Consider the following 24,535-nt stretch of genomic DNA (forward strand, 5'->3'; position numbering starts at 1 on the left):
ATGCGTTTGTGGCAATCCAGCTAAAACATTAAGCAGTGCTCAGTAAATATTTCCCAACTTATTAATAAACAGATTTACTGGCAGGCTACAGACCATGGGGTCACAAAAGAGTCGGACACAACTGTAGTGACTTAGCAGGCACATTATGTATTTCAAATACTCTCAGACACTTTTAATTGACCTCACAGTGCTCCTGATACTCTCAGATACTCTCCAAAATAGCAAAGACCACTGTAGAGAGTAGAGGACCAACATTTATTTGAATTTGATGTCACAAATAAGCTCCTGAACAAGTACAGCCACATTTTGTAAGAATTCAAATAGACCATGTGTGTGATAAAGATTAAAAACAGAAGTCTAACCTATTTTCACTCCTGCATAGAATATACTTCTTCCTACCTTAAATATGACAACCACCAACAAAGCCAAGAACATTAAGTTGTCTAGTTCCTCTACTGAATTCAAAGCACTCTCTTATTTACTGCTGCTGCTAAATCGCTTCAGTCATGTCCAACTCTGTGCGACCCCAGAGATGGCAGCCCACCAGGCTCCCCCGTCCCTGGGATTCTCCAGGCAAGAACACTGGAGTGAGTTGCCATTTCCTTCTCCAATGCATGAAAGTGAAAAGTGAAAGTGAAGTCGCTCAGTCGTGTCCGACTCCTTGCAACCTCATGGACTGCAGCCTTCCAGGCTCCTCTGTCCATGGAATTTTCCAGGCAAGAGTACTGGAGTGGGGTGCCATTGCCTTCTCCGGTCTTATTTACTAACTCACTACAAATACAGGGACTTAGTCACAGTTCATCTCTAGGTTTTTCAGAGCAGGATTATTTATAGTGACTCATTCTGAAATAATTCAATTATAGTCAAGTGGACTGGAGTCCTTTACAGGAAAAAGTGTAGATAAGTGAGGCGGCTTGAATTCTGTTCTAGGTCTACCCACAACAAGTCAAATCATTTAAGCACAAAGGCACTCATCTACTACATGATTTTCTAAACGACCTTTTGCACTTCAGACACTCTAAGCATATGCCTTTATCAAGAGTATTTGGGGCCTTCCTTGGTGGCTCAGTGGTGAAGAATTCACCTGCCAATGCAGGAGACACAGGTTCCATCCTTCGTCCAGGATGATCCCACAAGCCACGGAGCAACAAAGCCCAAGTGTCACAACTATTGAGCCTGTGCTCCAGAGCCCGGGAACCACAACTGCTGAGCCCACGCGCCACAATTACTGAAGCCCGTGTGCTCTAGAGCCTGTGCTCCACAAGAGAAGCCACTGCAATAACAAGCCCACGCACCACGACTAGACAGCAGCCCATTTGCTGCAACCAGAGAAAAGCTTGCACAGCAACATAGAGCCAGCACAGTCAAAAATTTAAAACATTTTAAGAAAGAGTATTTTGTTGAATTTCCAGCATTTGAAAAGGCTGTCAGTCTCAGGCACCATTAGCCGAACACAAGTATCAGGTTTATTCCCCAGGGACAAACCAAACCCAAGTAGTCCGAAAGACAAAGGCAAGATGCTAAGTGCTAGGAGACTGGGACGGCTGAATGGGAAGCCTGAGTTTCTACTGTTAATGTATGTGTGTGAATGTGGACAGAAACAGGGAGCTCAGAGACAAATGGGTACCTTGCAAGCTTTCACAAATTCTCAGAAATTGAGGTAAATGACCTCTAAAGCAGTGTCCTACTCTTTCACTTGCCATTTTCTCTCTCCAGTTTCTAAATTTCACGTATTTCAGACCTGAAAATCATGGACACTTGGTCATAAGTTAAAACTGGCATGAGAGGTTGGTTTTTAAGAAAAGATAGTAACATCAAAAATGGAGAACGAAAGACACAAATACACCCTAAACCAATCATTAAGAGTTGAAAGCAAGCAGACTGTACACAAGGAGGGTGACAGAGAGATGTGGATAAACAAGAAATATGATGAGAAAAGAGTAAGGAAGAGTCTAGCTTTGACTAGACTGAGAGGTTGGGGGGCGGGGGCGTGGTATGGCACGATAAGTGAATCAGGTGACAGAAAATCCAGGTTCAACTGCTGGGACACACCAAAGACAACTTCATTCATGATGCATAAACTGTTATACGAAACTGTTTTCAAGTGTTAAGACTCTCTTTTAATGTCTTTTTCTTCCCAAACTCCACCTCAAAGCATTTATACTTTCAGTGTTGAGACAATGTGCCTATGTATACAGTTTCTCTGACCCCAGACAATAACAACTCTTGAGTCTTCCAGAAACCAGTACCAGAGATCAGAGGACACCGCTAAGAAATGGGGAATAAAAGAATAAATCCCCACAAAACAATGATGGGCCCTCTCTGTTTTCAGCAGAGAAAGAACTTCTCTCCAAAAAAAAACTAGAGAAAATTAAGACTACATTTTAAAATTAGCACATGGAGAATGATTTAGGACAATTTTGAAGGACAATTCAGAACAAGGTCTGGTACGATTTAGACTTTATTTATGTGCTCATGTCTAAAAGTACGGCACACATATCTTTGAAAAAACACAGCTAATCCCTAAGGACCTACACTTTCACTGAAGGCTATTCTTTCTCGCTTGCATGATATCTAAGTGCTTATCAGCTTTCTGAAGAGCCAAGTCAAAATTAGCTGATAATCTAAAAGGTGTGACTGATCACATGCCAAGTCACCTTGCCTTTTTGTGCAATCTGTGTATGCATGCATATGTCTAGGAGGGTGAGATTTATTATAAAAATCTGTACTTAACCAAATATATCCAACAGCTGGGTTGAACAGTTCTCTCTGACAGGAGTCTGCAGTCATTCAATTGTGACTCACAAACAGTTGTGGTCGAGTTAACTGCTACCTCAAAAAACTTCCAAGCCTAAGAAAACTTCCAATAGGAACAAGGAGAATGAGAATCAAAACCTATTAACACATCTGCTAAGTATCAACATCATCATTAAAACTACTGTTAACCCAGTTTTACCTCATGCATAGGGAACCGCAGCTCAGAGAGATTAAAAAAATGGCTTGCCCGAAGTTTAATTTTTCCTTTTCGGCTGTTGTTTTGTTTTACCTTTTTGGCTGTGCAGCACAGCGTACAGGACCTTAGTTTCCCTGACCAGAGACTGAACCCAGGCTCCCTGCATTGGAAGCGTTGAGTTTTAGCCTATGGATCACCAGGGAAGCCCTGTGCTCAAAGTTTAAAGCTATGAATCAGAGCCTGTCTGATTTCAAACACTATACTGACAGCTTCATCAAAACCATAACCTCCTAATTTAAGTGGAAATGGTCAGATCTGTGAAAATAAAAAGCTGCTTCTCACTAGAAAATATTGAATACTAACGGTTTTCCCCCACCTAATCCCATACTAAGCGAGTCAGGGTCAGGAGATCTGGAGATCTGACCAAGATTTCTGCTTCCTGTTTCAAAGACTTTCTTGTGTTGGCTGGTATGAACTGGGTCTATTAAGGGGAGCTAGGAGAGCCTAGATGTCTTTTTTATGATTCCAGACTAAAGAGATGAACACAAAGAAGAAGTCTTGAAGGAAATGCAGACAAAACTCTTGGAGCATTCGCCTTAGTCACACCTCAGCAGTTAATCTTTCCGGTGTCAGGACCTCTTTGAACTCATAAATTACTGAGGGACTATAAAGAGCTTTTGTTTATGTGGGCTATAATGTATCAATATTTATCATATTAGAAATTAAAACTGAGTTAAATTTAAATATTAAGTTCATTCTAAAATAATGACTCCATTACATTAACTTACATAATATGTTTTATGAAAAATAACTATTTTTTCTCAAAAAACAAAATCGTAAAAAGTTTAGCAAAATCTGGGGACTCTCATGGTAGTCCAGTGGTTAGGACTACTTCCACTGCCGAGGGCCTGGGTTCAATCCCTTGTTAGGGAACTTAGATCCTGCAACCCAACTGGTGCAGTCAAAAAGAAAAGAAAAAACAATTGGCAATGACTTACACTTTTGCAACTCTATTCAATGTCTGGCCTAATAGATGACAGCTGGATTCTCATACCTGCTTCTGTAGTCAATCTGTTGCAATACGATGTTTTGGTTGAAATTTATGAAGAAAATTTGACCTTACACAGATTGGTAGTTGGAAAAGGGAGAAGTATTTTAATAGCTTTTTAAGTTAATTTTGCATATTATTCTTTGATACGACATCAAAATTCAACAGGTGGTTAGCTTCTTAGAGTCATCTGCAATGTGGAATTTGAAATCCTATCAACGAAAGTTTTCCTGTTACAGTAAATACTCTGTTATAGTAAATCCACTGGTCTAAATTTTAAAAAAAATCATAAAATAAACCCACTCACTGATGTGTCTTGAACTTTGACTGGGTCTTTTACCCATGCTTGATTTTTCACATCATGCATTGGTCATTTTGGAAAAATGTGCAGATTTGCAAATGTCTACATATTTAATATTAAAAATTACATGCACTAATATTATCATTAAGCTCATATAAAAACTCTCATCCCAGTAACTGAAGCAATGGGAAGCTGTCAGGTTTATAACTAAAGATACAAGACTTTCAAAAGTTTCATTTTTTTTCTTCAAGCTCAAAATTCTACCACTGGTAACAACCAGAAGTGATAAGCTCACTTCATTCATTTTTGAGACAATTTCAGCCATAATACCCAAGACTGAATACCCATAGTCTGTCAGTGGTTCTTCCAAGTAAAAACAATGTTCCATGGGAAAAGCTCCATATTGTCACCCTGCTTATTTAACCCATATGCAGAGTACCTCATGCAAAATGCCAAGCTGGATGAAACACAAGCTAGAATTAATATTGCCTGGAGAAATATCAATAACCTCAGATATGCAGATGACACCACCCTTATGGCAGAAAGCTAAGAGGAACTAAAGAGCCTCTTGATGAAGTGAAAGAGGAGAGTGAAAAAGCTGGCTTAAAACTCAACATTCAGAAAACGAAGATCATGGCATCCGGTTCCATCACTTCATGGCAAATAGATAAGGAAACAATGGAAACAGTGACAGATTTCCAGTTTCTTGGACTCCAAAATCACTTTGGACAGTGACTGCAGCCATAAAATTAAAAGATGTTTGCTCCTTGGAAGAAAAGCTATGACAAACCTAGAGAGCATATTCAAAAGCAGAGACATTACTTTGCCAACTAAGGTCCGTCTAGTCAAGGCTATGGTTTTTCCTGTGGTCATGTATGGATGTGAGAGTTGGACTGTAAAGAAGGCTGAGCGCGAAAGAACTGATGCTTTTGAACTGTGGTGTTGGAGAAGACTCTTGAGAGTTCCTTGGACTGCAAGGAGATCCAACCAGTCCATTCTGAAGGAGATCACCTCTGGGATTTCTTTGGATGGAATGATGCTTAAGCTGAAACTCCAGTACTTTGGCCACCTCATGTGAAGAGTTGACTCACTGGAAAAGACTTTGATGCTGGGAGGGATTAGGGGCAGGAGGAGAAGGGGACGACCGAGGATGAGATGGCTGGATGGCATCACGGACTCGATGGACCTGAGTCTGAGTGAACTCCGGGAGTTGGTGATTGACAGGGAGGCCTGGTGTGCTGCGATTCATGGGGTCGCAAAGAGTCAGACATGACTGACCGACTGAACTGATGAACTGATGTACAGATGTGAGAGTTGGACCACAAGGCTAAGCACTGAAGAACTGATGCTTTCGGACTGTGGTGCTGGAGAAGACTCTTGAAGAGTCCCTTGGATAGCAAGGAGATCAAACCAGTCAATCCTAAAGGAAATCAACCCTGACTCTTCACTGGAAGGACTGATGCTGAAGCTCCAATACTCTGGCCACCTGATGCAAAGAGCAAACTGACTGGAAAAGACCCTGATGCTGGGAAAGATTGAAGGCGGGAGGAGAAGGGGAAGACAGAGGATGAGATGATTGGATGGCATCACCGACTCAATGGACATGAGTTTGAGCAAATTCTGGGAGACAGTGAAGGACAGGGAAGGCCTGGTGTTCTGCAGTTCATGGGGTTGCAGTTAGACAGGACTTAGTGACTAAACAACAACAACAATGGGAAAAGCAGTTCGCTCAGGTTTTCTTGGAATAACCACTGCACTTCACACAGCACAAATGTTTTACAGATACCTCCCAGTTCACCACATAAAATATTTAAAAGCAAACTGTCAAGGATAAAGATTTAATAAAATAATATTGACTGCTTTATCAAAGACAATCATAAACAAAACTGTCTTTTTTTTAAAAAAGCTACAAATGCATGGCTATGAAGCACAGGCTGACTGAGAGCACAGTGTGGAGTCCTGACCATGATTCTGGTGAAGGGCCCAACAGTTTGACCCTCCATTGCTTCTGCTGATTCAGTATCAACACAGTGACAAAGTAAAACAGTATTTTAGTATTGCTGCGAAGGGACCTCCCAGGTGGTCCAGTGGTAAAGACTCAGTTTGCCAAGCAGGAGACATGGGTTCGATCCCTGTGTCAGCGAAATCCCCTGGAGAAGAAAATGACAACCTACTCCAGTATTCTTGCCTGGAGAATTCCCATGGACAGAGGAACTTGGCGGGCTACAGGCCATGGGGTCACAAAAGAGTCAGACATGACTTAGCAACTACACAACAACAATGTTGCTGTGAAGATAGTTGTGACCTGTGGATTCTCTGAAAGGTCTTAAGGAGCCCCAGGGCTCCACAATCACCCTCTGAGAACTGGGAAGTGCACCATCTCGCGTGCCGTTCCCAGGCCCTGCCCACTTCCAACTTTCTCCCAAAACTTCTCCAGAAGACCTTCTTGGTAGTTCTCCTTCACTATCTTGTCTTAAAAGTTCAGTGAGAAAAGTCAGTCTATTTATAGTCTGAAAGTAGGGTAAGAGTGCAAAGAATATGTATTATTAAAACCTAAGTGAATGTTTTAAATTCTTAGTATCATCCGTTCTAAGTTAAAGCAGCCAATCTAACAATAGTTACACCTACTTTCCTGAGCAGTCTCTGTCAGATGCAGCGCACACCCGTTCCTCAGTGAGCTCAATCTGGCTCCAGTCTGTGGCCCTTGGTAACACACACCTGTAAGGTTCCTTCCAGGTCTCAGTCCCCTGTTAAATCACAACGCTGGCCTCCAGGCCTTGACAAATGCCCCTTTAGTCTCTGTTCTGTATGGACTTGGGTATGAGACTGGAAAACATCTGGAGCTACTAAAGACGAACAGCCGGTCTCAGCCAGGAGCAGGCTCTTCCAAAGGCGACCATAATCACCACCCTCACAGGACCCTCAATTTCTGTGGGCTGGGCTAAAGAGCTATATTTTAATAAGCACCTTGCAAGTGGTTCATATGTTCAGGCAAGTTTGGGGAAAGCTGCACAAGGCTCTTAAGGTGTACACAGGGTACTGTCCTGGGGGAAACCAATGCGTCAGTTCAACCAACACAATCTGATTCTGTCAAAGAATGTTGAGTGCCCCGGCTGGAATCTGACTGAAGTGAGTGCCTTTAGACATGTGGTGGACATTATTCACCCCACTAGCAAGTTCCTCTGCTATTCTTGAGTTTTCACTGCTCTGTAACTTTCTAGATTTAAAATTTTTTTTTACTATCAACAATATTTTATCGCTTCTCCCTTCTTTTACCTCACTTATCTATGAGCCAACTGGCGCCTATTTTTTATCAATCTAGTATTATGAAACTCACCCTCTGGTTCAGCCCAGCAGCCTCCCTCTGGGCAGCATCCTCTCTTGGCCTTAGCCTTGGCCTGTCTCACTCAGCCACGTGCACATTCTGTTCCCACACAGGACCACATCCCGATATCATGGGCACTCCATGTTCCCCTCCTCTCACCTAAACTGTACGCCCTGAGACGCTGAGTTCTGCCACCAAGCCTTGCTCAAAAAAGCTTCGGTTCACTTCTTCCTGTCTAAGCTGGTTCAACCCCCTTCTTCCAGATGATGCCAAGTCTTTCACAGATGGGTACAACATGGTCAATCAAAGCATGGACTTTGAAACCCAAGGCAGACCTGGTTTGAATTCCAGTCCAGCTATTAGATCTTGCGTAAGTCATTTAAATTTTCTGTGCTTTACTATCTTCATCAATAAAAATATAAGTAGCACCTACTTCCTAGGATTATCTAGCACCTGGCATCTGAGTGATCAGTAAATGGCAGTAACTATACACAGTTCTGAACAAAGAATAGTAACTATAATGATTCCAATAAAATTAAAGCACAGCCACAGTCACAGGAGCAAGTTCTGGTATGCTTTTGAATAACTTTCAAATGCTACGTGTGGTTATTAACGCAGGTGAAGTACAGAGCTAGAATGGAAGACATTTCTTATCTCAGCTATCTGAAAAGCTCCATGGCAGGACACAGCACACTAACCATGAAGCACTGTCATTACCCCAATGTTTTCAGATCTTCCAGGCAGTAATGATTGCTTTCAGTGAGCTGTGAAGGACTAGACAGCTTTATTTTCTTGTACCCAGACTTCCCCTCTTTAAAGTGAGGATAATAGTAACAGTTAACATTCACCGAGGGTTTTCTATGTGCCAGGTTCTATTTCAAGCATTAAATGAAGTCATTTAACCCTTTGTTATCTGAATGACGGCTCTCTCCATCCTCCAGGTGAGGAAGTGAAGCACAGGTTAGAGGGCTCAGAATTGGCCACAGTACGTGATCTCTCTTCCTCTTAGACTGTGAGGGCTACAGACAACAAAATTTGGTGCTTTTCTGACAATAGACATTCTGATACTGAAGCAGGCAGAGAAAAGCAGAGAAACAGGAAAAGAGAGAAATACCTGATGATCTGTTTGAGCCGTGAATCCAACTATCTCTGGGACTGGAATACCTCTAGACTTCCCAGCTATAAAAGCCAATAAATATCCCTTTTCATAGCAAGTTTGAATTGGGTTTTTGTCCCTTAAGTTTCCTTACCAAGACCTGTTTTTAAATTGTACTGAGTAGAAGTATAAAGAGTCTTGAAAAGCTCTGAGCTTCAACCTGTCCTCTATAAGCACCATGCATTTAGGAAAAGGATATTCAAAATAAATATAAAGATTGAACACAATTTCTCAAATTTTGAAGCCACACCCCCTTGGTGGGCAAATCAAACATGACCAAGGTCAGCCTGAACTACTAGATCATATCCCCACCTCACCTCCCTTCCTCAGTCAGTGGCTCCATAATGGCAGCCATATATTTTCCATCCACACAAACAGTCACATATCAAGGTCAATACTGAGCCTGCCAAGCATAACACATGTGGATGTACTTTCATGAAGAAGATATGTGAAAACATAATACAGCACAGCACATTCTGACACTACAACATGGGAGCGAAGACTGGAATGCAGGACAAACGGCCAGCCTGTAAGACAGAGGATACACATTCTACTCAAGTTCCCATAGACTAGTGAACATATTTCCAGTTAATCGCGTAGTTAATACATGGACTCCAGTCTCTTATCACTTCTAATCACTTCAGAGGGTAGTTGCAGTTTATCATTTTTTAGGAAACCCTATAAGAAAAACTGACATTCCTTTATCTCTTTTCCCTTAAAAAATACAACCAAACAAACCGTGAATTACTACCCGCCAAGACCACGACCTTACCCTCAGTGTGCTCACAACAAATGCTCTGTTCTTGTTAGCTTTGGCACTAGGCTGAAGATCTGGACTGCAATGATACTAGAAAAGCCGGGCTCTACAACTCAGACTGCTAAAGTGCCAGATGAGAATATAACTTTCAATTCAGCTAACTCTTAATTATTCCTGCTGATGACTAAATAATTCAAAATGGATTTTTTTGGGGGGGGGCTCATACATGGTTTAGCGGCATAGTGGGATGAGGAAAAAGCTGAATGACGACAGAGAAATAAGTACTTTATATACTCTGTTGGTAAAAAGCAGGGTATAAATAAATATAACATTCGGCATTCAACAAACATCCACCAAGTGCTTATTCTGAGTATATAAAATAAGTAAGACACAGAATAGGACCCCTCAAGAAGCTCACATTCTAGCTGTGACGATGGAAAGATTTTCAACTAAAATATAATTTAGTAAATGCTAAAATACATCATTCAAAAGTTGTGAAATCTCAACTATCTTCTACCATTAAGAAAGTCAAATTGCAGCATGAATAGTCTCCAGTGACAGAAAACTGCTACAATCTCAAACTCGCAGAAATTCAAGGGTGAAGGAAAAGATTCCTGCCATGAAATCATCTTCAGAGGCACAACCACCTGGAGAGGGGCAGATTTAAATTTAAATTAACTGGTTTAAGAGATAACTGGGTAATTAAAATTCATCAGCAAAACTATTTTAATAGTGAACATAAAGTAACAACATTAATCCTCAGCAACTGAGCTGAGTTTATCTAACATTAATATGAATATCATCAGACAAGGCTGACATCTGGTTTACACAAGTTTTTTTTTGGTTTGAACAAAAGTTAGATGAATGTATGTAGGGCTTTCTTGGTGGTTCAGATGGTAAAGAATCTACCTGCAATGCAGGAGACCTGGGTTTGATGCCTGGGTCAGGAAGACTCCCCTGGAGAAGGGAATGGCTACCTGCTTTAGTATTCTTACCTGGAGAATCCCATTGACAGAGGAGCCTGGTGGGGCTCCATGGAGTTGCAAACAATTGGACATGACTGAGCAACTAACACTTTATCTTTCACTTTGAATGTATGAGGTTTCAATTAATTTGCCTCATATTTGGATTATATGTATAATATATTGCTTTTACCATACTAAAGCAAAGCAGGAAAAGATGTGCTCTTATGATTGATAAAGAAAAGAGAAGGAAATGGTAACCCACTCCAGTATTCTTGCCTGGAGAATCCCATCAACAGAGGAGCCTGGCAGGCTACAGTCCATGGAGTCACAAGAATCGGACATGACTTAGCGACTAAACCACCACCACCTACAGTGGGCTTCCCTGGTGGCTCAGACTGCAAAGAATCTTCCTGCTAAATGCAGGAGACCCAGCTTCGATCTTTGGGTCAGAAAGATCCCCTGGAAAAGGGGACAGCAACCCACTTGTAGTTGGAGTTTCAATATCAGACTCTCAAAATTAACAGAATGAATAGACAGAGCTTCCAGGGCAGTAAACGCACCCATGTTCTAGGAGGGCAGGGCACCCTAAGCTCTACAAAGACAGAAACTCCTCTGCTCAGGACCCTTCCAGACCTTGCCCCAAAACCTCTTCATTCAGCTGCTCATTTATATCCTTTATAATAAGTCAGTAATAGTAATTAAGTGTCTCCCTGAGTTTTGTGAGCCATTCTAGCAAACGATCAAACCTGAGCTGAGAAGGAGGTCATGAAAACTCCTAGTTTATAGCCATTCAGTCAGAAGTATTAGACTTGAAATCAGAATCAGAAAAGGGAGGCAGTCTTATGGGACTAAGCCCTTCATATATGGGGTTTGTACTAACTCCATGTAGTGTCAGAATTGAATTAAACTGTAGACACCCAATTGATGTCCACAGGGAAGTGAAGACATACTTGGTATAGAAACACCTACACAGTTGGTGTCAGAAGTGTTGAACAGAGAAACAGCTTTCCTTTAGAGAGGTTAAACACCAGAGCCACAGAGCTCAGTACACAGCTGGGCTTTGGAGTCAAGCAAATTCTAGAACAACACTCTCAAACAATAAAAAGTGTTTGAGTAAAATGAAAGCCATCTCATTATTTTATACTCATAATAAACATGCATGGTTATTGATAACAATAAAGAGTTGGAAAACTAACAAGAATTGCAACTTTAATTCTTACCTGTGTCTGCCTCATTGCTCGTTCCACTCGGCGTGTGCTTCCTCTCTCAAGTTTTGTCCGGAGGATCAAAGCTGATGTCTGAATGGCCCAGAACTTGGGTTGTGAAAGTAAACACTGATGGGGAGGGGGAAAAAAAAGACCACAAAAGAAACAGATAAACTGGATAAACCACTCTGAATATAACAAAATTAATATATCAGGATACAGTTGAGTGACGATTTGAAAATCATCTCAGCGAAAAATAAAAGACAACACGTGCTTTCAAATGTTTTTGGAAAAGAATGTGCTCATTTGAGCAGAATCATTACTTAACTGAGCTGACCTGTTCAACTGATTAAATTCCTTAAGGAACGAATCAGAATTATTTCCAGATAATCAAAACAGTAAATGGAATAAATCTTACCATTAATTAATACATCTTTTTTATCTCATAAGTTATACAAATATTAAAGACCATACTTCTCAAATTTGAAATAAATTTTTAAAAATTATCCAAACTCACAAATGAAAACAAATAATTAGAAATCTAGTACCTTTTTACTTAAAAAATACCTTAATCTCCTGATGCAAAGGCACATCAAAGTTTAAGGAAACCATCCTAATATTTATGAGAACGCTTTCTAGTCCTGGTTAGGGTAGAGAGTCTCTAATTTTAATTAAATGTTATCCTAGAGGGACATCTTAAGAAAGACTGGCTTATAAGAAAATCATGAATATGCACACATTGAAACCTAGACCCAGAGAAAGCTGTGACCACCATCAGTTCAGAGAGTGCAGTAGAAACCACTGAATCTGTCCACAAATGCACGGGGTGAGGGTGAGTGAGTTCTGGGTGCACAAGAACAGAGGAAAAATGTATCCTGATACAGTAGGGACTTATAATGAACACAATTTAAGCTCTTTGCTGATGACATGGAAACCAACAGTGACCCTGAGTGATCATTCCCCAACAGGAACTTACAGTGAAGGTTGCTTCGAAGAAAGGCAAAAGGCATAACTATCTGACAGTTGACTACATCCTTATTTACTTATTTATATTAAAAAAAAATCCTAGTTAACTAGAGTCCAATGAATCATTCAAAACCTAGCTGTGCATTCAGTTCAGTTCAGTTCAGTCACTGAGTCGTGTCCGACTCTTTGCGGCCCCATGAATTGCAGCACGCCAGGCCTCCCTGTCCATCACCATCTTCCAGAGTTCACTCAGACTCACGTCCATCGAGTCCGTGATGCCATCTAGCCATTTCATCCTCGGTCGTCCCCTTCTCCTCCTGCCCCCAATCCCTCCCAGCATCAGAGTCTTTTCCAATGAGTCAACTCTTCGCATGAGGTGGCCAAAGTACTAGAGTTTCAGCTTTAACATCATTCCTTCCAAAGAAATCCCAGGGCTGATCTCCTTCAGAATGGACTGGTTGGCTATCCTTGCAGTCCAGGGGACTCTCAAGAGTCTTCTCCAACACCACAGTTCAAAAGCATCAATTCTTCAGCGCTTAGCCTTCTTCACAGTCCAACTCTCACATCCATACATGACCACAGGAAAAACCATAGCCTTGACTAGATGGACCTTAGTCGGCAAAGTAATGACTCTGCTTTTGAATAATACTATGTTGGTCATAACTTTTCTTCCAAGGAGTAAGCGTCTTTTAATTTCATGGCTGCAGTCACCATCTGCAGTGATTTTGAAGCCCCCAAAAATAAAGTCTGACACTGTTTCCACTGTTTCCCCATCTGTTTCCCATGAAGTGATGGGACCGGATACCATGATCTTCATTTTCTGAATGTTGAGCTTTAAGTCAACTTTTTCGCTGTCCTCTTTCACTTTCATCAAGAGGCTTCACTTTCTGCCATAAGGGTGGTGTCATCTGCATATCTGAGGTTATTGATACATTTCTCCCGGCAATCTTGATTTCAGCTTGTGTTTCTTCCAGTCCAGCGTTTCTCATGATGTGCTCTGCATAGAAGTTAAATAAGCAGGGTGACAATATACAGCCTTGACATACTCCTTTTCCTATTTGGAACCAGTCTGTTGTTCCATGTCCAGTTCTAACTGCTGCTTCCTGACCTGCATACAGATTTCTCAAGAGGCAGGTCAGGTGGTCTGTATGCCCATCTCTTTCAGAATTTTCCACAGTTGATTGTGATCCACACAGTCAAAGGCTTTGGCATAGTCAATAAAGCAGAAATAGATGTTTTTCTGGAACTCTCTTGCTTTTCCATGATCCAGCGGATGTTGGCAATTTGATCTCTGGTTCCTCTGCCTTTTCTAAAACCAGCTTGAACATCAGGGAGTTCACGGTTCACATATTGCTGAAGCCTGGCTTGGAGAATTTTGAGCATTACTTTACTAGCATGTGCTGCTGCTGCTGCTAAGTCGCTTCAGTCGTGTCCAACTCTGTGCGACCCCATAGACGGCAGCCCACCATGCTCCCTCGTCCCTGGGATTCTCCAGGCAAGAACACTGGAGTGGGTTGCCATTTCCTTCTCCAATGCATGAAAGTGAAAAGTGAAAGTGAAGTTGCTCAGTCGTGTCTGACTTAGCGACCCCATGGACTGCAGCCTACCAGGGTCCTCCATCCATGGGGTTTTCCAGGCAAGAGTACTGGAGTGGGTTGTCATTGCCTTCTCCGTTACTAGCATGTAAGATGAGTGCAATTGTGCAGTAGTTTGAGCATTCTTTGGCATTGCCTTTCTTTGGAATTGGAATGAAAACTGACCTTTTCCAGTCCCATGGCCACTGCTGAGTTTTCCAAATTTGCTGGCATATTGAGAAGCTTTTGGTATTTTAAAATGTAAATTAGACCTCTGAGAGCAGGATCTGAGCATCAGTATTTTTTCAAACACTCTCCAAATAATTCTAAGACATAGCCAAATTGAAGAATTACGAAGCTAAGCTAATACAAGTGTTGTTTGGTGGCTAAGAAGTGTCCAACTCTTTTGCGACCCCATGGAGTGTAGCCTGCCAGGCTCCTCTATCCATGGGACACTCCAGGCAAGAATAATGGAGTAGGCTGCCATTTCCTTCTCCAGGGGATCTTCCTGACTTAGGAAATGAACTCTTGTCTCCTGCACTGGCAGGCAGATTCCTTACCGAGCCACCAAGGAAGCAACACAATTATTTGTTTTTTTGGTTAAAAGCACTAATAACTCCAAATTCTCATTAAAAGTTAGCAATAAGTCTTTCAATGGAGTATAAACTCTATCACAGTCTCTCCAACTCTTTACTGTACCATGAATGGCCAGCTCACTTTCATCATTTCTATTATTTGCCTGGCCACTATGGGTACTGGAATTTTCAACTCCAAATCTAGGCCTACTCTCTTATAATTGTTAGGTAGGTAGAATAGGGAAAAGGAGTCCAAAAGGATGGTGGCTAAAAGACAAGGAAGGGAAAAGCCCGCGAAAATAGAACAAAGGAAGGTCAAGGACCAGAGTGAAGACTTCAGGTAGAACAAACAGCACTCCTGGCTAAGCCGAATTTGCAAAGGGCAGACCCAGGGGGAGGGAAAAAACATATAAAAGGAGGAGCCAAAGCGCTTTCTCTGCTTTCTCTCCTGCGTGCCTGAGCGCGCTCTCTCTCTCCCTCTCTCTCTCCCCCTCCCCCACATGCTCCTCCACTCTCTTCCCTTCAAGTCTTTGGGTTGGCATGCCCTCATGCTTTGAGGATGGATTCTCCTGCTATCTTCTAAATAAAATAGAGCTGTAACACTGATTTGCCTAAGAGCTATAACACGGTTTGTACAAGACCTCAGAGCTGTGACGCGCCGAGGGCTTTAATGTCCGTCGCTCCATACCTTTGTTGTGACAAGACAAAGAACCGAGGAACATACACTCACGTGACATAATAAAAAAAGAAAACAATAGATTAGGTCATGTGCTCAATGTCACACCTTCATTAGTAGCAAAAGCTGATTCTAATACTTTTGGGGTCACTTGATTCCCAAAAACAACACTTTTTTTTGGCATAAGCTGCAACCATTTTCACTTTGTAACAGAAATACAGTTGATACAATATTTTTTCAGTTTCAGGAGTACTACATGATGATTTGACATTTACATACATTATAAAGGGATCACCGCAAGAAGTCCAGTAAGCATCTTTCCCCATACAAAGACATTATATCCCCATGACTTATTCATTATATAGCTGGAGGTTTGTAACTGTTCATCCCCTTCACCTATTTTGCCCACCCCACCTCACTTCCTGGCAGTCACCTGTTTCTTCTCTGAATCTATGAGTCTGTTTCGTTTTCTTTGTGCTTTGTTTTTTAGGGTCACTATATAAGTGAGGTCAAGTAGTCCTTCTTGTCTGACTTATAACACCCTCTAGATCCATCCATGTTGTCGCAAATAGCAAGATGTCACCTTTTTTGGCCGTAGAACGTCTGTATTGTTTTCTCAACACTTTCTCCAAGGAAGTGGATGACAGTACCCAGTCAACACTGGTAGAACAATGTAAGTAGAGCATTCAGTGAGAAAAAGAAAAAAAAACTTTAGGAAACTGCTATATTAAAGGGAAGTAGAAGGAGTAAACAAAAAATATACAAATAAGGAAGAAAGAGAATCAGAAGAACTCATTCTTACTGAAGTGTGTTCATTCATTAATTCACTTGAGCACTTACTCTGCACAAGGCAATGTGCTCAAGGCCCCAGGGACAAAGCAGTAAGCAAGGCAAACAAGGTCCCTGCTCTCAGAGAATGTACATTCTAATGCAATGACTATTAGGTAATCTTATTCTTCTATTAATGTAACTAAGTTCAAAACAAAGAATGAAACTTTTTTCAGTAAGTCAATCTGCATAGTGATTCTCCTACCCACAGTGGGTGGCCTTTTTTCTCTTCATTTTATTAAAGGGACTGTCTCTGTAACCTCATGACATCATGGAAGAGCACCTAGGAAAAGACTCTGTAAAACAGGGCAGATCATCTCACGTCAGCCAGAGCTTGATCAGAATCCCAGGGAGGTGATTAGCTGGAAAGTCACCTCACCTCTTGGGATCTCAATTTTCATCTCTCTACAATAGGAACAGTAATTCCCATCTCTCACAAACTTGTGAGGATTATGAACAATAAGCATGAATAGGTGATGCTTAACAAGCCTCTGAGAGTACCTACTGAAAAACACATCCCCTACCACTGGGATTTCTCCTCCTACAAAGCTTTCTCTCACCCTCAGAAGAAAGGCACCATCCAGAGGGGGCACAGGTGATGGCCCTAACCATTGGCAACTCCCAAAATAGGGCACCCAGGCATACTTAGCATTTTCAGCTGAAGGACCCTGAGGAATCAGCAGAAGCAGGAAGATCACTCTGACCTTCACCTCTGAAAGAGGTCATAAAACTCTGTGAGAGGTGCCCACCCCCTCACATCCAGAGGAAAGGAGCATTCTTTTCTCTGAAGACAAAGGGATGCTGAGAATCCCAACAAGCCTTCCTAAGTCTCCCCCAGTTTACAATCCTTACCTTTGCCCTATCATATTCCTCCATGACTGCCCACACTTCGTCAAACCCAGCAGGTGCTTAGTCGCTCAGTCATGTCCAACTCTCTGCGACCCCATGGACTGTAGCCCTCCAGGCTCCTCTGTCCATGGGGATTCTCCAGGCCAGAATACTAGAGTGGGTTGCTATGCCCTCCTCCAGGGGATCTTCCCAACCCAGGGATCAAACCCAGGTCTCTCGCATTGCAGGCAGATTCTTTACCGTCTGAGCCACCAGGCATAAAATACTCAAACTGAACTGTTTCTTCAGGTCTTATAACCTTATGAAGGCTCCCATGTCACACAAAACCTATATTAAGTAAATGTGTGTGCTTTTTCCCTGTTAATCTTTGTCAGTTTAATTTTCAGACCCAGCCTGGGACTCTAAGAAGATTGAGGAAAACTCAGCTCCCAGCCACACAGTCACTTTACTAATAACATCAAGGGGCAGATCAGTGCAGGCAGTAGGTTTGTCAGTTAAATTCCAGCTTTAAAAGATTTGTACACCAAAGTGGAGGTGGGGGGATATTTGCCTCAGGAAAACGACCAACTCAGACTGTTTTCTATGCTGGCATGAGAACAAGAGTTTGCCTGAGACTTTAATGTGAGGGTCAAGCAAAACATTCTCACTAAATGCTGAAAGTAAAATGCAATCTGAAAAACAGACATTTGAAAAGCTTCAAAAAAGAACTGGCTGGATAATGATATCACTGAAGAATGCATTTATCTTACATTTGGCTGGGAGATGTCTAACTTGGGAAAGTCTTTCTAAAGGAAGTAATTGCAGATAGGCTTTGTTTAATATATCTTACAAAACACTGCTGCCCACAAGGGAAGACTCAATCAGAATATGGGATACACAAAAAGAAAATTAAACAGGTGATACATGCTTTAATGCTCTGTATAGCTGCAGAATGTTCATTTTATTGCTGAATAATATTTCACTGCAATATGCAATCTATTTAACCATTATACTGCTAATGGGCATTTAGGTATTTACTGAGCGACTTCACTTTCACTTTTCACTTTCATGAATTGGAGAAGGAAATGGCAACCCACTCCAGTGTTCTTGCCTGGAGAATCCCAGGGACGGTGGAGCCTGATGGGCTGCTGTCTATGGGGTCGCATAGAGTCGGACGCGACTGAAGTCACTTAGTAGTAATCTGGGAACTACCAGATGTCCAATGCATATTCTAATGTGCTATCAGAATGTGCCATCATGAACATTCTAAAACAGGTTCTTTTGCTCAACACGTATTTCTGTTAGACTTGCATTAATACTTAGGAGTGAAACTGCTAGGTCAGAGTATTGAGCTTTCATGAATACTCCAATCTTCTGACAGACTTTCTACTTTACACTCTTATTAGAAACATTAGAGTTCTTGTTGCTTCACAACCTTGCAACACTCAACACTGCTTTTTTTTTGTATTTTAGCCATTCTGGGGAATATTTAGTATTCCATGTGGTTAACTTGTATGTCTGTAACAAATTCACATTTCTCTAATGATTAATAAAGTTAAGCACCTTTTAACATGTTAATAACCATTTTAGTCCTCTCTTATAAGTTCCTACTGAAATCCTTTGCCTCTTGTTTTCTACTGGGTTGTCAAAATTTTTCTTGATAATTTGTTAAATATTCTTATTTTTTGGACACAAGCCCTCTGTCTTTGTTGGAGGAGGGTGATAGATTACTATTCTTATTTGACAAATACTTACACAACACTTACTTGTGTTGGCAAGGCACTGGTCTAAGTGCCTTACAGATATTAATGGCATCTTTTAATTTTTAAAAAGTGCTAAATATTAATAATAACCTAGTTTATCATTTTTGTTTTATGGTTAGAGCTTTATTGTTGCTTTTGACTAAAGTCTCAAAGATGTTCTCCTATAGTTTCCTCTTAAAAACTTTACTGTTCTGCTTTTCACTTCAACATATTCAATCTGGAATTGATTTTTGTATATTTAGTATGATATAGGGGTTAAGATAGATTGTCTCCATACAAATACAAACCATCTAGTACCATTTATCGAAAGCCTACCCCTTCCCCACTGCACTGCAGTGCCAACTTTGACATAAGTCAGATGAACTACGTATGTATAGCTCTTTTTTTTGGAGTCTCTGTTCCACTGGTTAGTTTTTATTTCCTCGTGTCAAAATGTCTTAATTCGGTGTTTTTCAAACTTTAAAGTGCATAAGAATAATCTAGGGAGACTGTTAAAACACAGACTCATAGGCCCCAACCCCAAAGACTCGGCTTCAATAGGGTGTAAAGTGAAGCAGGAGAAATTCCATTTCTAACAAGCTCCCAGGTGATGCTGATGCTGCCAGTCCAAGAACCACTACATGTTAAGCTGTCTTAATTGATACAGTTTTATAATAAGTCTTGGTATCTGCCAATCTAAGTACTCTAATTCAGTTCTTCATGTCTCCCTTAGCTATTCTTAGCCCTTTACATCTCCATGTGAATTTTAAAGTCAGCTTGAGTTCCACAAAATCAAAAGAACAGCAGCAGCAGCAACAAGGGAAACAATAACAACAAAAATCAAGCCACTGGGATTCTGTTAGGGATTGCATTGATAATGGAGGTTAATTTGAGAAGACCTGAAATTTCAATATTGAGTACTGTGTATGAATACTGCATATCCCATGAATATATATATACACACTGCATATCCCAAGAATACTGTATATCCCTCCATTCATTTAGGTCCTTATCAATTTCTCTTAATAATGTCCTGTTGCTGTTGTTCAGTCACTCAGTTGTGTCCAACTCTTGTGACCCTATGGACAGCAGCATGCTGGGTTCCCCTGTCCTTCACCATCCCGAGTTTGCTTAAACTTATGTCCACTGAATCGGTGATGGCATCCAATCATCTCAACCTCTATTGTCCTCTTCTCCTCCCGCCTTTAATGTTTCCAAGCATCAGGGTCTTTTCAAATGAGTTAGCTCTTCACATCAGGTGGCCAAAGTATTGGAGCTTCACTATCAGTCCTTCCAATGAATATTCAGGGTTGATTTCCTTTAGGATTGACTGGTTTAATCTCCTTGCAGTCCAAGGGATTCTCAAGGGTCTTCACCACACCAAAGCTCAAAAGCATCAATTCTTCAGTGCTCAGCCTTCCTTATGGTCCAACTCTCACATCCATATATGACTATTGGAAAAACCATAGCTTTGACTATACAGACCTTTGTAGGCAAATAACGTCTTTTTTTTTTTTTTTTTGAGATTTTAAATAATTTAATTACAAAAACAATGACTTACAAAATGTATTTATACATACTTTTCTGTTACCTAAACAAAATATTCCATGTTTAATCCGTTGCACGTCAATCATTCTCACAAAGTGGATTCCAATTGTTTGATTCTATTCCCCTCTAGTTTGTGTTTCCTCATGTCCATGTTCTGGTTTTTTGCTCTTCTCAGCAATTTCTTTTGAATCTATCTTGTGCATTTCCTGAATTAACATTGGCATTGATCAGAGAGTTTTTGTTTTTTAGATTCCTTTTATACTTTTTTTTCTTTTTTTTTTTACAGATAATACTTACTTTATTTTTTTTTAGTTTTCTATTTTTTTAATTTTAAAATCTTTAATTCTTACATGTGTTCCCAAACATGAACCCCCTCCCACCTCCCTCCCCATAACATCTCTGTGGGTCATCCCCATGCACCAGCCTCAAGCATGCTGTATCCTGTGTCAGACATAGACTGGCGATTCAATTCTTACATGATAGTATACATGTTAGAATGCCATTCTCCCAAATCATCCCACCCTCTCCTTCTCCCTCTGAGTCCAAAAGTCCGTTATACACAGCTGTGTCTTTTTTCCTGTCTTGCATACAGGGTCGTCATTGCCATCTTTCTAAATTCCATATATATGTGTTAGTATACTGTATTGGTGTTTTTCTTTCTGGCTTACTTCACTCTGTATAATCGGCTCCAGTTTCATCCATCTCATCAGAACTGATTCAAATGAATTCTTTTTAATGGCTGAGTAATACTCCATTGTGTATATGTACCACAGCTTTCTTAGTTGTCTAGGTTTGTCATTGCTTTTCTTCCAAGGAGCAAGCATCTTAATTTTATGGCAACAGTCACCATCTGCAGTGATTTTGGAGCCCAAGAAAATAAAGTCTGCCACTGTTTCCATTGTTTCCCCATCTATTTGCCATGAGGTGATGGGACCAGATGCCATGATCTTAGTTTTTTGAATGTTGAGATTTAAGTCAGCTTTTTACTCTCCTCTTTTCATCTTTATCAAGAAGCTCTTTAATTTTTTTAATGGCGGTAAGATATATATAACATATATATATGAGCATCTTTAAGTGTACAGTTTAATTATATATACCCACATAGTTGTACACCTAATCTCTAGATTTCTTCTCATCTTGCAACTGAAACTCTATTCCCATTAAACATTTCCCCACTGTCCACACCCCACTTAGGGGCAACCGCCATGCTACGCTCTGTTCCTGTGAATTTCACTACTCTAGGTACTTCATACAAATGGAATCATGCAGTTGCAAGTGCTGTCTTTTACAAGTTCATTTATTTTTACCTGGAATTTATTAACTAAAGCAATCTGATTAAATACTGCCTCACTAAATTGAGTACCATCTAAAAATACAGTGAAAATCAGACACTTAAGAAATCTGGTGTGTTCAACCAGAAGCAATTTGAGAATCAGGACAACATTTGCAAATAAACTTGTATGTAAGATGGAATTTCCACCACTTTAACACACCAACACACCAGGGCAGAGGTCAGAAACCCCCTAAAAAGTGTATGGTAACATTTATGTGTCTCTTAAAAGTTCTCTCACTGCTCACATCTCACTGACCAAAACCTCCAAAAGGTGATTCACTGAGCCAGCAGGCTTTTACAAGTGTATAACTTTTCATATACATTTTAATATTTCTATTGCTGCTGTAAAAGTTGAAATAAACTCCTTTTTTTTATAGTTAGAATGTTTTATAAGTTAAAGAATCAATCCACTTCAGCAACTGTTGATAAGGAGTGTAACAAGATACCTTGAGAACAAAAAGGAGCAGGCTCTGCATGCCTCAGCAGGAGTTTCTCACTGAGATATGCCACCTGAGCTGATGCTTGGGCTCAGATTTTAAAAAGGAGCTTTAATCATCTACCATCTGAGAAAATGCCATTACCTGAAATGAAAGTCAATGTGTAAAGTGTTATTACACTTTACCTCACACTAAAAAGTAAAATTTAATACTATGACATGTTCTGTATAGTCAGGCATGATTTTATTTAGCTTACAATTTCCCACCATATGCAACTCTGCCCTCACTCCCAGAAAAGTAGCAAATAAAATTCTATAACACCATCAAAGAGGACCTAGAGTGTTATTTCTATAAAAGACAATTTCCTTTCATTCTTATCACTGAACATTTCAAACATTCTTCTTCCAGAGGTCACTAGGACCCTTTACAGCACAGACAGCCAGTCTGTTCCTTTAAATATGAAGGAGCTTTCCAGATAGTTGCTTTTTCCACATATAAATCAAAGCAACTCAGATTTCTCCTGTGAGTGTGTAACTGCTTGGCTATACTGAAGCCAAATCAAATGATGCCCACCCAGGTCAGGCTGACCTTATAAAAGCAAGGATCAAAGAAACACTATAAAAAGCAGAATTATTCCCCCTTCTTAATGAGCAATTTAAAAGAGCATTCATTTGTTAAAATCAGTACCAAATGACAGTAAGCTTAAATTCCAAATGCAGTCTATAAATTACTCCCAGTAGACAAAGAACAGTGGTACAAACACTCTGTCCTTGCTCTGTAGACCATTTCAAAATCAAAGCTATTTTCCCCCCAAGTCCTAATACTGCTCTAAACCAACCTCCCAACAAAGCCACACGGCTCACCCATTTCCTTGCACATTATCACTCCATCTAGATCCCTTCTGTCTTTCAAGGCCTCTCTAATCCTCCCTGAGGTAACAAAGCCTTCTTTGACTGCCCTGTTCCAAATATTTTCTTATTTTCTAAACAGTTAGGGATTTATCTGTGCTATCAATGTAATTTAAATTGCCTGGTATTGTTAATTACATTTTCGTAAGTTTATCGGATCTTGGCTAAATTAAAAATTCCATGAAGGCAAGCCTTATGCTTTATTCCTTTATTTCTTCCACAGTATCTAGCAGCATGCTTGGCAAATCCTGAGATTCTGGATTCCTGCTATTACAATGCTCTCAAAGCTCTTTTCTCCACTCTGCAAATTTTCATATACAAAGCAGACACCAGGGAGATCGAGCTGGTAGTCATTCAGTTGCCTCAAAAAAGAAAGATCTCCTACATTCTGGAGATGCTATTTCATCAGCAATGCCAGATGCACCTTTCACACGGTCATGAAAAGCAGGTATACTTAAATCTCACAAATTATTTTTGAACTGAATTTTTCATCCTTTAACACAACGTTAATTCATAATGTCAGATGGCCTAACACTTTTACCTTCAGTGATGGCCAAAAGCAGAACCACAAAATCATGAGTTTGAATAAGACTCCTCCATATCGAATGTGTTACCATCTTAACTATAATCCCCTTATATTTCTCCTATCTGGGGACTGGAAGACCGACTGAAGTAAGGTTTTCTCCTTCACATTATATTTCCTTCACATTACTGATTCTGCCTCTCACCACTCTAATAAAAAACAGTAAAATTCACTTTAAAAGTAAAATGTACACAATGATGTCAGTGCTGTCTATTCTTTAAAATGGTTCATCAAATATTTAAATGATCTTGCTATTGTGCATAATGGTTTTCAGACTTTATTTTTTATTATTTGATACACAAAGAAGATTAAGCATAACTAAAATGCAAGTTATAAAGTATACTATAAACACATGTGAATCTTGAGACTTTTTTAGCTTAGCATTATTTGTAAAATTCATATAGTGCAGTTTATCATTCACCTGTTGACAGACATTTCCATTGTTTCCAGTTTTAAGCTCTTACAAATTAAACAGCTATGAACATTTGTGTATATTTTTGTGCAGCCATACGTTTTCATTTCACATAGATAAATACCTGAAGGTGGAATTGATGATTAACTGCATGAGAAAATGCCAAACTGTGTTCCAAAGTGGTGGTGCCATTTTACGTCACATTACATTTACCATGTACGAGGATTTCAACTACCTCACATGGTAACACACCATTTAACTGGTAGACAGTTGTATATTATTGTGGTTTTAATTTGCATTTTCCCAATGACTAGTGATATTAACCATCTTAGCTTCTCTTTACGGGTCATTCGTATATCCCAATGTCATCAGGTAGTATTTTTTTTTTCTTTTTTTTTTTGTCCATAGCTTATAA

General features: G+C 40.2%; 1 protein-coding gene across 7 annotated transcripts in view; it reads right to left on the reverse strand.

Moving 5' to 3' along the window:
- Positions 1–24,535, reverse strand: part of TTC27 (tetratricopeptide repeat domain 27) — a 181,215-nt gene that overhangs the window by 96,168 nt on the left and 60,512 nt on the right. For all 7 annotated transcript variants that reach the window (XM_042246298.1, XM_060412318.1, XM_004006035.5 and 4 more), the window contains one exon: positions 11,726–11,839. In XM_042246298.1, the coding sequence (XP_042102232.1) occupies positions 11,726–11,839 (114 nt within the window). The remainder of the gene's footprint in view (positions 1–11,725; positions 11,840–24,535) is intronic.

Source organism: Ovis aries, chromosome 3, assembly GCF_016772045.2.
Source record: "Ovis aries strain OAR_USU_Benz2616 breed Rambouillet chromosome 3, ARS-UI_Ramb_v3.0, whole genome shotgun sequence".
Classification (NCBI taxonomy): domain Eukaryota; kingdom Metazoa; phylum Chordata; class Mammalia; order Artiodactyla; family Bovidae; genus Ovis; species Ovis aries.